Genomic DNA, 14,483 nt, shown 5'->3' on the forward strand with positions numbered 1-14,483 from the left:
ACTTTCGTAGAAAGGCAGCAAGCAATCGTAATTTGCTTCGATATGGTTAAAGCATTCGACTGTACAAGCAAAAATACTGTTATAAAAAAACTTATATCCTTAAATTTCACGGGTAATTTCATAACTTTCATCAAGCAGTTTTTATCTCAACGGATATTCAAAATCAGGATAGGAAACTATCACTTTGGTAATTTTGAACAAAAAATTGGAGTACCAGAATGATGTGTTCTCAGCACAACCTTATTTGCCCTGGCCATTAATGACATGGGAAGAAACATGCCGAGAGGAATAAAAGTGATGCTCTATGTGGACGATCTAGCCATTATGTACCGCTCAAACGACACAAACCAAATAAAAAGCAAACTACAAGAAGCTCTTAATCGATTAAAAAGCTGGTCAAATAGCTCAGGTTTTACCTTCTCAACCGAAAAAACGAAATGTCAACATTTCAGTAGAAAAAGACGAAAACCACCATCCCCAGAACTCACCCTAGGAGATTCTCCGTTACCGTATGTCGAATACTATAGATTTTTAGGCCTGATATTCGGTAGGCGGCTTTCTTAGAACCACCATATCAATACACTTAGAGACAGATGCGTGGACAAAATTAAAATCTTAAAAGTCCTCGGCAAAACATCATGGGGAGCTGATAGATCTACGATGCTGAAAATATACAAGGGCTTAATCTGCTCCAAACTTTATTATGGAAGTTTTGTGTATGGCTCAGCCCGTTTCCAAAGCCTAGCTAAACTCGACACCGGAATCCGGATTGATACAGGTGCTTTTAGGACTAGTCCAATCTTAAGTCTATCTGCTGAATCTGGAATATCACCCCTACTATTCAGATGACAAATATTAGCTACAAATTATTTTTCCCGCCTATACCTGCAACCCTCGCATCCAACTTATAGGTATATTTTCATTCCTAAATTCTCTAGACAGTTCCAGCAGAAGATAAATACAACACTACCTCTCGCTTAACGATTATCAATCATTGTCACAGAACTTAAAGGAATAGGAATCAACATACCAGAAAATAACACGCCCCCCTGGACCTACCAACGTCCATATGTAAATCTCCAGCTATCTTCATACCGCAAACAAAATACAACAACGTTAAAATATCAAGAAATGTTCCGAGAACTGCTACAAACTCTACCAGAACATACCGCTATATATACAGATGGCACGAAGTCAGATAACGCAATAGGATCCGTCTTTGTGTCACCAAACACAATCCATAGGAGAAAACTGCATCATCGCTAAATACAAACGACAATATAGCAATAATATCGGACTCCATTAATGCTCTTCAAGGACTAGATATAATGTATTATAATGAATATTTAATAATGTTAAATCAAATAGGTAAATCAGCCTACTTCGTCTGGGCCCCCGGACATGTTGGTATTACAAGAAATCAGATGGCCGACAAAGCTGCTACAGAAGCACTAGCCCTCCCAGGTAGAACGACAACTATCTTAACTGGACAGGAACTTGCTCCCCTTTAAAGGAACGCATAAATAAAAGATGGCAGGCAATGTAGGATGAAAGTCCGCCCTGTAAGTTGAAATAAATAAAGAAAGATGTGTAGTCCTGGATTACATCAACCCGAAGTAGACGCCGCGAAGAAGTAGCGATCACGCGACTCAGAATAGGGCATAGCCGAATGACACACGTCCACCTCATAACAGAAGAGGCCCCTCCAAAATGTTCGAAATGTAATGGTAATCTGACCGTCAAGCACATTTTTTAAGAATGCTATCATTACAAATAAACTCTAAACCAGTCAGGGATACCAACAAATATTCCAATGGCTTTGAGAAACGACGAATCCGTAACCGAAAGAGTCATTAAATTCATCCATAGGACTAAGCTAATAATCAACTTTTAATTATAATTGTCGATTTATCTTGCTCTATTTTCTAAAATTATCTAATTTTCACCATCCTTTCCACTATTGTTACGATCTATTATCAAATAAATTATAACTACCAAGCTATATATTATTTCAAACCTCATGAGGGATTCCCACTGGCGCAGACCCGCACATCATACCGAAGGTATGACTCTGTGAAACAACTAGACCTTACCAAAACCAACAACCAACGGGCGTTGATGACCAGGCTGTTGAACGCCCTCTCAAAACAAACAAACAAACTGGCTTTCAATACCAGTGATGTGATAAGAGAGAGGGGCGCTGGTATCTTCTGGAAACTTTAAGGTTAAATATCTGAATTTTAGTGATTTTATTTTATTATTTTCAAGAGATATGATCACCAAGAGGACAATTTTACTTTTCCTCTTATTTGTAGATGGAATCATGAGTTTGTTGTCTAGAACCACATAAAATCCGGGCTAATTAGTTTATTATTTTTTAGTGATATTTTGTTACTTAAAAAAATATCTTTGTTAATATTGGTAAATTGAAAAATAACACAGGTTATAGCCACTTAACCGTAAACAAATGAAGCATACCTGCGCAAACAGATTCTTTTTCGATAGCATAGATGATAGAAAAACGATAAAAAAAATATATACAATATTTGTTTACGAGCAATAGTGTATTTTTCACAACCGTTTGCTGAATACATGCGATAATTATGCGGAATATCTCATTGGTTTCAGTGAATGGTTCAGCAAATGATTCTAACTCAAAATTTTTAAGCGAAAATATCGTTAACTAATATTTTCACGTTTTATTTTTTAATTAGTCTATTGGTGGATTTTAAAGCCAATTAGTGGGAATTTTATATTGAAAAAACACAAAATGCCCTTTAGAGATTGAACATCGGATTCTTAATTATGGAGAAAACCAAACAGTAAATTCTACTAATTTTGGTGGTTCCCAGGAAGTGATACATTTGGTCTTAACATATGGATGTGTGGGGAACAAGGTTGGCTGGGGGTTCCCTAGGTATAATATGTAATTGTATACACGTATTAAATTATTTGTTCCTTTTAATTTACTTTATCTTGGTTGTTTATTTATTTTACTACTATTTAGGAAATCTATCTATTCATTTTTTATTGATAGCTATTTTTATCATTATCATTATTATTATATTATTTATTATTTTGTGAATATATGTTATATGCAATATATGTTACAGTGATAGTTGATATTTCAAGACAGGTTGACATTCACTAGTCATGGTCAACTTAAACTGTGCATGTTAGTAAAGGTTGAGTAGTTAAATAGAAAACCACTTTCACTGCTGGAGGGTTAACAGTTCTCAGTGAAAGTTAAACCTCGCCTACAACGCTGTAGGGGGAATTCAAATGAATTCATTAGATAAATTTATCTTCCCCTCTTTCTCAATATGATAAATGTTTTTTTCTTCCCAGTTGTCGATTTTTTTTTACGAGTCAGAACTTCTGTTTGTAAAGTCGTTCAAATATGATAAACAAACCCTCAACAAATCCTGTTCAGTGGAGAATGATTAGTGCCAAGACAATACCTGTTAGTGATAGCAGTGGAAAAGCCGTTAACGAGTAGTTATGTAGATAACGGAGCCAGCAGAAAGTAACAATCACTAACTGGACTCAATGGTTGTTAATCTTCACCAGTGAAAACTGATCGGACAATGTTTCGATTAACTGTCACTGGTTATTTTAGTGAAGGTTGACAATCTATATTTTCGATTTACCTATTAATATTCGGTTTTCACTATAATAATGTATATACATATGTATGACATTTAATGGATACTTAAAGATCTAGTAACTATCTTGAGAGTGGCAGCTTGCATTATTTCTCCCCCCTCCCCCCCCCCCCCAAAAAAAAATCAAATAATAATTATTTTTAAAATCTTGATTAATTTTATTATAATATTAATAACAATTTGTATTCTTTCTTAATTGCGTGATATTGTATTGCTCAAGTTCTACTGTGAAGCTATAAGTTATTTCAGTTTGGGGTTGGTAAACTTTATGTATATACATAAATTTTTTTTTTAGCTTGTACATATGGAGTGGATACTTAGAGACTTAATACTCATTCCTTTCGAGAGTGACTGTTTGCATTATTTAAATCCTTATTAATTTTAGTATGATTTTTACAATTTATTTTTTAACCAAAGCATGGTTCAAGTTCTACTAAACTAAACTTAGTAGCTAAACTTTCTAATGAAATGAGAAAAAATATTAACAACTACATCCTTTTTTGTGATGATTAGCGTTTGTTTTATTATATATTAGATAATATAGATTGTATGACTTTGTGTTGAGTTAATATGGATTTTATTTAGTTTTTCTATATAAATATTACATGCTAGGTTTTGAACGATTGCTAGGAAAGAATCCTCCACCAGCTTGCATTCCTGTCCCCTACGTGCCTGGTGCTGAGATGTGCATAAGAGTTTTTGACGTTTATACTGAGGGGAACAACATTCATATGTGTGTAAACTTTGAGACGTCCATCGTTCGACAACCCATCCTAGTCTTACAATTCGACTGCTTCCAAATGGGGTCGGACGGTGTATCCCATTCTAAACCAACAGAGTCATCTACGGGGGTAGAAGAAGCAGCAAAAGATGGAACTCAGAAGAATAATAATAAGTTGAATTCAAGGTAAATGTTTCTTGGTAAATGATTAAAAACATACTTTCTACAATCTTGTTTAATACCTTTCCCGCAATTCAATAATATTGAGTCCTTTTTTACTTCTTAGTTCCACCATCTGTATGTACGTATCCTAACAATTAGAATTTAAAATTAGGATAGTTCCTTTTAGGTATTACTAATTTTAATCAATATATTTGAATCTATTAGCATGTAAATTAATTAGTTAAAATAACTAATTAATAAATAAAATTTCATATATAATAATAAATAGGATAATCTAAAATCATTCTATTAACAATTATTGAAGTAAGGATCCTTGTTAATGGAACAGTTTTAGATTCTCTTTATTTATTATTATATTGGAAATTTTATTTATTAATTTATTTAAAAAACTGAATATGATTATTATTATTACACCTATGACTAATAAGGAGAATAGTTTAATTGGGAAATTTGAAGATATATTTATATTAAGATAACCCGATGATGGTACGATTGCCCCGTAACGTTAATGATTCATTAAAATAATGAATTTTAGCAAGGAAGGGATTTCACTGCAACTCATTATATTAATGAAAACTCATTCAGTAAATAATCTATAATATTAAAAAATAAAATAAAAATATAGAAATATTCAATATAAAAGAATTTCAGCAAGTAAGAGATTTTTTCACTATAACTCATTTTTATGACATATTTATGTAAAAATCAACACATAATTCTGTAAATATTTTGTTTTTTTTATCATAGAAAAATACCATCCTAAGTCATAACTATTTTCTCTAGCCTTAGTCCAGATCCTGGTCAGGAATGTGGAATGAAATTTCAATCTCACCTACTCCTTAGATTTACAATGAAGAATCATATAGTTTTTTAGTCAATTTTTTTTTTCATTAGTCTTCTTTTATAATAAAAAATAGACACTTTTATGAATGTTTCGTGGATTGAATTTTTTGAGTTGAAAAAATCTTTTGAAAAATCTTCTTGTACCTAGAACTGCTTTTTTTTACCCGTCATTCCCAGTCCATTTTTCATTTCCTACCTGTTCAGGTTGCATTGATAGAAGGGGAATGAAAGTGAAGAAAATAATCATTACTTTGATGAAATTTTTTTTTTTTTTTAAACACTTATTGCTATAAAATAAATAAACGTCTAAATTTCAAATAATTATTATTTTGAATTTTTTTTTCCAAACGCATTTCTTGAAAATAGGGATTCATAAACATTAGGGGTTCATAAAAATGTTGATACCAACCCTTGCAGATCAGACTTTATTCTTCTTTCTAATAAATTAAGAGTTATAAATTATTATGGGGTTTATTTAATGTAAATTTCTTGAGCAGCAGTACGCATTTTTGATTCTGCACGTTAACTAAGATAAAAAAAAAAAGTAATAATTTTTATAAATAAAACATGCTTGGAGGCTATGAAAATTCATTCTTGATAGTTAAGTGAGTTTACCTTTTTTTTATTCAGACTGTTCAAAATTATAGTTAGTTATGATGTAGTACTAAATAAATACCTTTATTTAACAATGCAGAAGTTAAATAAATAGTTTAAATGTTTATCTCACATTATGTTGTAAAATCACTTAGCACTTGGCATTGTGGCTTTGAAGAGATAGTATATATTTTGTATCCCCCAACCCTTTCTAGGGCAGCGCTTTCTTCCTTTTATAGCACCCCTCGTTAAAGGTTGTTCATCCTTCTCAGCATCATTGTGTTCTTATAATTCATTAGGCTGTTTGAATTCTTGGGAACGTCTCCACCTCGTCTCTCTACATCCCCTCCTGCAAGTTCCTTCCCTTCCCCCACGTTCTTCTTTTGTGTAAAAAAAGTACTATTAGGATCAGTTGAAGATCTTTGGTAGAGACACTCTACAATACAAGTTGTATATTGTATTCTTCCCCTTGAATAATAAATTCCATCTTACACTACTGTGGTATGACTATTTCCCATGAAAGTGATCTATATTCCACTATATTGTATATTGTTACACAAAAGTATAATAATAATGTTGCTGACCTATTTTGAACTCCCAATATTTTCGCTAAAAATAACTATGAAATCCATTTTTTATTTGTTGTTTTTTATTAGGTTTCAATTTTTTTTGTGTAAATGATGGAAGCATACATATAATAGAGGAGATACACTAAAAGTAATTTTGATTTTATTTTACAAATAAGGAATGTTCTAACTATTTAGGTTACTAATAAGTGGTGAAGTATTTGGAAACGACTATTTATTGTACATATACAGACAACAATGTTATTGATAAATGTAACATACATAATATTATTTGAAATATATATTATAGGTAAGTTGAAATACTACAAGATAAGAGCTAAAAATAGCACATAGAAGCTTAACTTACTAGCAATTGTAACATGAACTTCTAGGCGAGCATTGTTGAGAAATGAAACTGTAGAGATTGCCTACGTCCTCCTCCTAACACAATAACTGGATATTTAGTGAGTTCTTACTCAAGATTTTTTGTAAATGTTTATATCTACTGGTAAATGCTATTGGTATACAGCTTAGCAGCTGCGTAATTTTTAAAATATTTATCATTTATACCAAAACCTAAAATCATAGCTACTTTTTTTTTTTTTTAATGATTTAAACTACTTGCAAAAATATATGAAATATTTTTCTAGTTAACTGTTTTTTTTTTTTTTTAAATTTATTTTAGTTATTATTTATAGTTATATAAGGAGTCTAAACGGAAATACACGAATAACTCCTTGGTATCATGGAACCAAACGTTTCAATTTTTTTTTCAAATATTCCATTTTTTTTTTATTTTATTGATTTTTTTATTAGCAATCAGATAACGCAGGATGTCATTGTGATATATAAAAATTTGAAAAAAAAAAAAAATACATTATGTTTGATGTCGAAGTAACTGTTTGGTCAAAATATTATAAATAAAAAGTTGACCGGATGTACCAATCAATTATAAATAAATTTAACAATGTTTTACTAATTCTGTCAAAACAAAAAAAATATAATAAAATTCTTGATGGATTATGTAATTATTAGATATTTTATAATGCGAACTAGAACAATTATATTGAAAAAAATTTATTATTTTATTTAAAATATTCAATTGTATAATGCAGTTTATCTTCACACAAAGGGAATAAGTACTGCCTTGATTTTTATGATTCTATATTCATGCAGGAATATTTATTCATAAAACTTATTTTTTATTTGATTTGTTTATTCACCAAAATTGTTAGTTAGAATATTTCTGGAACATGTATTAATAAACTTGAAATTTATCCAAATTTCACCTCTTTACGTTTAAAATCTTACTATAAAGTTTAAATGATGATTATTTATGCTATACACCTTTTAAATGGTAACTACTACTTACATTTTTGATGACTAATTTAATTTTTATTTCTAACATAAAATTGTTGATTTTTTTTATATATTCTCTTTTCTATTTATTTTGATTATTACGGTGAGAAACTTCTGTGATGCTGGTTTGAGTAGCTTTACATCTAAACAAACTTCAAAATCATACATTACAGAAAAATAATAAAATTAAAATGCACAAGGAAATGAAACCTTTATTTAATTATCTTTAAATACAAAATGTGTAACCTTAATACATAATCGCCTAGTTTTTTTTTAATATGTAGTTTGGTGTTGGTACTATCCGAATGATTGGAATACATCCAATGGAGGCAGATGATGTTAGTTCTATATTTTCTCCTTGTTGCAAGAATATGTCAAAAATGATCCAGAATTGTCTTATACTCCCTATCAGTATGAGTGAGTTAGTAAAAAATAACTCAGTTATAAAATTAAATAATAACATTTTCTTTCTAACATATCCATTGGACATTATACTCAAAACACCGGCGTCATTTTACGACATAAAATCTATGTATGCTTAATAAATATCGCTTTTACTATGCTTATATAATTACAATAATTGAAAACAACTGGCATAATATTAGAGACATAATCCAAAAGTCTAGTTTCTTTTTTTTTCTTTTTTTTTTTTTTTTTGCAAAATTCGTCTTATGGTTACCAAGAAATATCGATTAAATGTACAATTCTAGTATATCGTAAAGGATAAAACTTCTCATGCATTTCTATTCTATTTCACTAAGTTAGGTAACATTAACTATAATAAAAACTTTTCTTAACATTAATAATATAAACATCATTCCACTCTGATAATAAACAAAATTAAATAAGAAAAATATTACAAAACTAAGAAAATACATTAGAATATATTCATGTCTGTCACATATAGGTTACTATAAACACTTGAATCTAATACAAAAATGCTTTATGTACTAAACCTATCTCACTACAACTTAATCCAATCTATTTTGAAACATTTCATTGACATCTAAGGAGGTCCGAATATTTCGTCTCATGGCATGGCAATACTTCACCAAAACGCTCCCCTACCATTCAAAAAAAAATTTCTTAAACGACTTGCCCACACCAAAATTATAGATTATTTTTTTTAAATTGACAATAACTATATGATTAATGAAGCATGTGATTTTTTATTACTTAACAGTTTAAGAATATAACCAGTTTGAAAAATGTAAAATCATTTAAAAAATGTTATTTAAGATTTATTTGTATATGTGTTTATTTTTTATGAACATGGACACATTACATAACATTATTTAAGTAAAATAATTTAAGAGAGTTTTTGCTGTCGGTAGTTGGCATATGGTGTAATATCATTAATTGTTATAGTCTAATAGAAATATCTTTCCTGTTTGCTAAATTAAAATTGAAATGAATTAAACAGCGCAAATGGGACCAAAAATACAAATTTCTGACCAAAACTTTGGAACTTGCTATTCTAAGGTTTTGTGAAATGCTGAATCCGAAATAAATATTTTATGAATTCTACAAACTCCTCTTAAAAAGTTATTTAAAAAATTCGTAGGATTACTCGAATCTTATAAACAAAACCCTTTATTGTAGCTAGTTAGGAAAAATAAAAGAAACATATAGAATCTATGAGAGTAACATAATTTTATAATAAATAGTTTAATAAGTAATAAAATAAAAACAAATCGTCCAATGGACTAGTTGAACAATCACCTTCAGCCCGGGGTCAAATATTGGCAAAAGAGGATGAAGCTCTTTCTTTTTTTGAATGGGGGTAAATTTATTAAATCTATTAAAATAATCACCGCTGTTTGATAAGAAGTCCTTTCATTTGTGAAAATGAGAAAAATAATTTTGAACGAGAAATTTTTACTTAATACAATTTATTTTTTCACGGAATAGTACTATAACCCGTTATAGTACTATTTATTTACGAAAAAGAGGAAAGTGGAAATCGCAAGAATTGGAAGAAAATAAGTTTTTGTATAAACAGTACATCAGGCACGCATGCTTGGTTGTTATTGAGTCATCCATAATTATATAATTATTAGGGGCCGGTTGCACCAATCTCCAATCTCCGGTAATACTAAGATTTGTCCAAGAGTTTAGTACAACTTTAGTAACTTAATGATCTGTTTCTGGTCTTTAATTTTGTCAGCCAGGTTACCAAGATTACTTGTAACTGAAATAAGTGTCGATAGATCGCGCTAGTGTTCTAGAAAAATCTAATCAAATATTGGTCGAATTTCATAATTATTTGGTTTAATTTAGCTTTTTGATTTTATAAAAGTTTTCTGTTGTTTCTTAAGTACAGCTAAGGTGAGTAAAATTGATCATATTACCATAAAACTATAGCAATTTTTAATCAGTGAATCATAGTTTATTTGAACAAATAATGAATTTTTTTTTTACAATTCATTTCAAGTCATTCAATTCAGATCTGAAGCAATAGTTGATCGGAAAAGGAGGTTGGCCAAAGAAACATTTAATCAAACCAAAAATGAGTTTATTGAAATTCTTATATTTAGAATTGATTCAACAGCCAATTTTGACAATCGAAAGTTCTTCACCCGACCAGTGTAAAAAATAATTTGGTCGTGGACGGAATATATTTTTTTTCATTATCGCCCCAGCAACTAATTCTTCGTCATCTGTCGAATCGTCTTTCTCGATCAAATCCATTTTATTGAATTTGGAAAGAAACGTAATAATACAATATACCTTGGCTAGGGAACAGATACAACTGCAACTATCGAAGGTTCCTTGTAAGTTTAATACAACTATCGAAGGTGCCCTGTAAGTTACTGCAACTATGGAAGGTGCCCTGTAAGTTTACTGCAACTATCGAAGGTGCCCTGTAAGTTTACTGCCAGATTTGAAGGTTAGCTTTCTGGTGTAGCAGATAATTATTTTACTCGAGAATTCACTGTGGTACCTGTCGGAAATTAATGTGGTAATGACCGATAAGTGGTTGATGCCTTAAAATAAAAAAATATAAAAACTGTGTAGCAACCGGCCCTAAGAGGTCTGTCACATCAATAGTACACAATAAAATTTAAATTTCAAGGACTGAAGTGATAATAAATTGGATAAATAGGCAATGATGTAATGAATGGTTAGATATTTAACCCAGCAATAAAAATTTTTCAAGGAGGAAAATATCGTATTTCTGCTAGTATTTTTAGAGCTCAAATAAAAAACAAGTATGTGCTAATTTATACTACATATCTGCATTTGAATTTTTCGTATTTTAGCAAGGTTTTAAGATGGTTGGCCTGTGCTATAGTCTGTCCCTGGGGTAAATCAACAATTCCAAAAATATTATTTTAAATCATCGCATCTTAAATATTGATCGAGACATTCTGCGTATAATATAATATTTTTTGAGAGAAGCGAGTTGATACATCATGACTCGTGACATACTGAACCGAGAAAAATCTCAGTGCACGAAGTTGTACTAAATGGGCCATGTCTGTAATGGCTTCAATCTGTGGCGGCCCTTATCCAGAAAGCAGAAATTATAATTATAGGTATAAATAAATCAAAGAGATGACCGAACCGTAGAAACGTTATACGAACCACAACAAAAACAAATGGTTCACTACATATATATATATATATATATATGAAAATATGAACCTAAATGAATGATTGATTTTTTGATAGACATGTATTCTAACAAATGAATAAAAAAACACTTTTCAGGACAGGGTCGAAACTACAATAGACACCTTTTTTCATACAATTTTAAAATATAAAATTACAATATAGATCTGCTAAATAAACAATGATGTTTCATGGTATTAAGTAGATTTAATATGAAAAAATTAAATAAAGGATGTGCAGGAGATTTTGAATTATAGAAACCATTCTATGAACCTTGGAACGAGCATGGGATTAAATTTTAAATCACTTTCAGTGCTATAGAAGTATGGGATTTTTTACTGTTTCGTCCAGGAATGAACATAAAATAATAATCTGGAAAAAAATTGATGGAATTTATTCCTGATCCCCTAAAATAATTCTAAAGTGAAACCTCTCAACAACTGGAAAATGACATCATCAACAACCTCTTCAGTTCCAATGATCAAGTAGTTATTTAGACTGAATGCAGTCACGATTGATAATGAAATAAAATAAAATGATTTTCGTAAGGGCCACTGTCAGGTAGATACAGTATGGTAGTTGGGATTCACTGTCATGGTAGAATATTTCAAATACTGAACCTGAAACAATTAGCCTTTGGGATAGCTCAAAACTTTCTGTTAAATAGAATCCTAATTGGAATCTTTATGGGGCAACAAACAGCCAAAACTGTTTTTCTCAACTCTATTCATAACTCATATTCCATATAGCACATATTGATAATAATCAAATGAGAGAGGCCTAATTAGAATCTTATTAATCCCTCACAGTGCAACCTCATTAATTGAGATCAAGCTATTATATAACATAACCGAAAATAAGTTTGCGGTTGTGTTACTGGTTCGTATAACGTTTCATCATGTTTGGATTGATTAAAGAAGCTGTTTTATCCCAAGTCGATGAATTTAGAGGAAAATTGTATGTATAGTAAATTTTAGATACATGATACATGATTCGTGGGAATGGTAGCTAATAGTCTTGGCATAATTAGGAGGTACGTTAAAAGTAATGAGGTAAGGCAGCAATACAGGAAGGAACAACGTAATTTGTGATGACAGTGAACGGTTTGTTGGCGATCTATGACAATCGAGGAAACGTCTTCTTGAGGAAAAGTCGATTAAATTATAACGAAAATCTATACTAAAATTCTATATATTATATCGATAGTATATGTTATAAACTAGTTACAACTATTTCACTTTAGAGGTGCATCAATATATGGTACATAGTTAAGTACTATGATTTGCGAAGAATCGATTATTATTCCTTATTCTTCAATGATCCATGTAAAAAGGGCTTTGTATTTGTGTATTGATTATAAAACATTTGTACATAAATGGCTGAAACGGTTCAAATAATTCTAATAATTATTTCATATTAAAATGGATTGCTGTATGATAATGATTTTACTGAAAAACAAATGCAATAATTATTAATTTTGTGGGTAGTAATAGTCATAATAAAATAGTGAACAATGAGAGATTTGGAGAATAGCTTTTAGGGAAATGGCAAAATTTGTGAGTATAGGAATGAAGAGGCGTTGGAGTCTAGTCATCCGAGTCGGAGGAGCTGGCTGTGGCCGCCTTCCTCCACTTCAGCTAGATCTCCACCTGGTTGAAGGACGATGGCTCTTCCGAGTGGTGGCTGCAAGGGCTGCTCCTCTTGTTCTCCAGCTTCTGGAAGTCGTCATAAGAAAGGACGGAAGGCCTCGCCGGCTGAAACATCACACACCTAAATATTTATAACGATCGATGTCTAATATTATGAGTACATAATAAGCATCTGGTATCATTTAGCTCATTCTGTTGTAATTTAACTATATTACAAAAAAATTGATTTAGGAAGGCCCTCACTCATCCTCCACTGAATTTTAATACCAGTGACGCAGTTGAGAGAGAAGCGCCGGGATCGCCGGAGTCCTGCTCTTTCCTCCACAACTGGGGGGAAGAGCTCGCTTCGGAGTTCCCCAGACTGAATGTAAATAGGAATGGTTGTGTTCAAAAGGTTATTTTAATTTAAGTTTAATTTTGTGTTCATATATATTTAAATTAGTATTATTATTATTTTCCACATTTTACTTTTTTTTTCTTCTATTTCTTATTTTGTTATCGTTTAATTTATATATTTGTAAATATAGTGTGAATGAGCTCTATGATCCCTATTACTATGATAGAATGTAATATAATATTGTACTATACAAATGTATTGTTTATTAACCTATGATCCCTATTACTATGATATAATATAATATTATACTATACAAATGTATTGTTTATTCCCTTTGTTTTAGGAAGCTAGGACCTTTGGCTACTGAAGACTATGGGCGATGTGTTACCATACAATAACCAATCCGTGCAATAAACATTTCATGAAATAAAAAAAAGTTTGTGATAATTTTATAAATGTGATTGGCAATCTAACAACTAGGATAATAAGTTATTGATTTAACCCTTAGCGCGGCAGATGCGTTTCAGGACCAATAGCGATATTTATTTGTCTTATATTTTGGTATTTTAAACTAATTTATTTTTTCAACTTATAATTTTTTTTAGGTTGTTTAATCTATACAAATAAATAAATACTTAGAGCAATAAATGCATTGTATTGAATGTATACGATATACGAAGTAAACAAATAATTTTAACTTGATCCGACAGACACATTTGTCATATTACGGGTTTAGTACCTGCATGCGATGTTTAATATTGATAATTATGTTGTATACAATGAACTTCAAGTTCTATCAAATTTGAGATTTCTCATCATTTATGGTGATATAGAAATAATGGTTATTTCTGTTGCAATTAAAAACTAGGCGTCTATAGTGGGCAAAGTGCAAGAAATCTATTTAGACCCAAGAAGCATGCTGATAAAGCGGCATAATGCCACATTAACTGA

General features: G+C 30.6%; 2 protein-coding genes across 4 annotated transcripts in view; one reads left to right on the forward strand and one right to left on the reverse strand.

Annotated features, from left to right (window-relative positions):
- LOC106678759 (uncharacterized) overlaps window positions 1-14,412 on the forward strand; it is a 23,282-nt gene extending 8,870 nt beyond the window's left edge. Inside the window, exons 4-5 of one of the 3 annotated variants that reach the window (XM_024359460.2) lie at window positions 4,278-4,572; window positions 13,876-14,405. In XM_024359460.2, coding sequence (XP_024215228.1) covers window positions 4,278-4,572; window positions 13,876-13,930 — 350 coding nt within the window. In that variant the 3' untranslated portion in view covers window positions 13,931-14,405. Of the gene's footprint in view, window positions 1-4,277; window positions 4,573-13,875 lie in introns of all 3 variants that reach the window. The other 2 variants (XM_014417500.2, XM_014417501.2) reach the window with 2 other exon arrangements.
- LOC106678758 (uncharacterized) overlaps window positions 6,791-14,483 on the reverse strand; it is a 211,588-nt gene continuing 203,895 nt past the window's right edge. Inside the window, exon 6 of the mRNA XM_014417499.2 lies at window positions 6,791-13,300. Coding sequence (XP_014272985.1) covers window positions 13,184-13,300 — 117 coding nt within the window. The 3' untranslated portion in view covers window positions 6,791-13,183. The remainder of the gene's footprint in view (window positions 13,301-14,483) is intronic.

Source organism: Halyomorpha halys, unplaced genomic scaffold, assembly GCF_000696795.3.
Source record: "Halyomorpha halys isolate HHAL.00 unplaced genomic scaffold, Hhal_1.1 Scaffold158.1, whole genome shotgun sequence".
Lineage (NCBI taxonomy): Eukaryota > Metazoa > Arthropoda > Insecta > Hemiptera > Pentatomidae > Halyomorpha > Halyomorpha halys.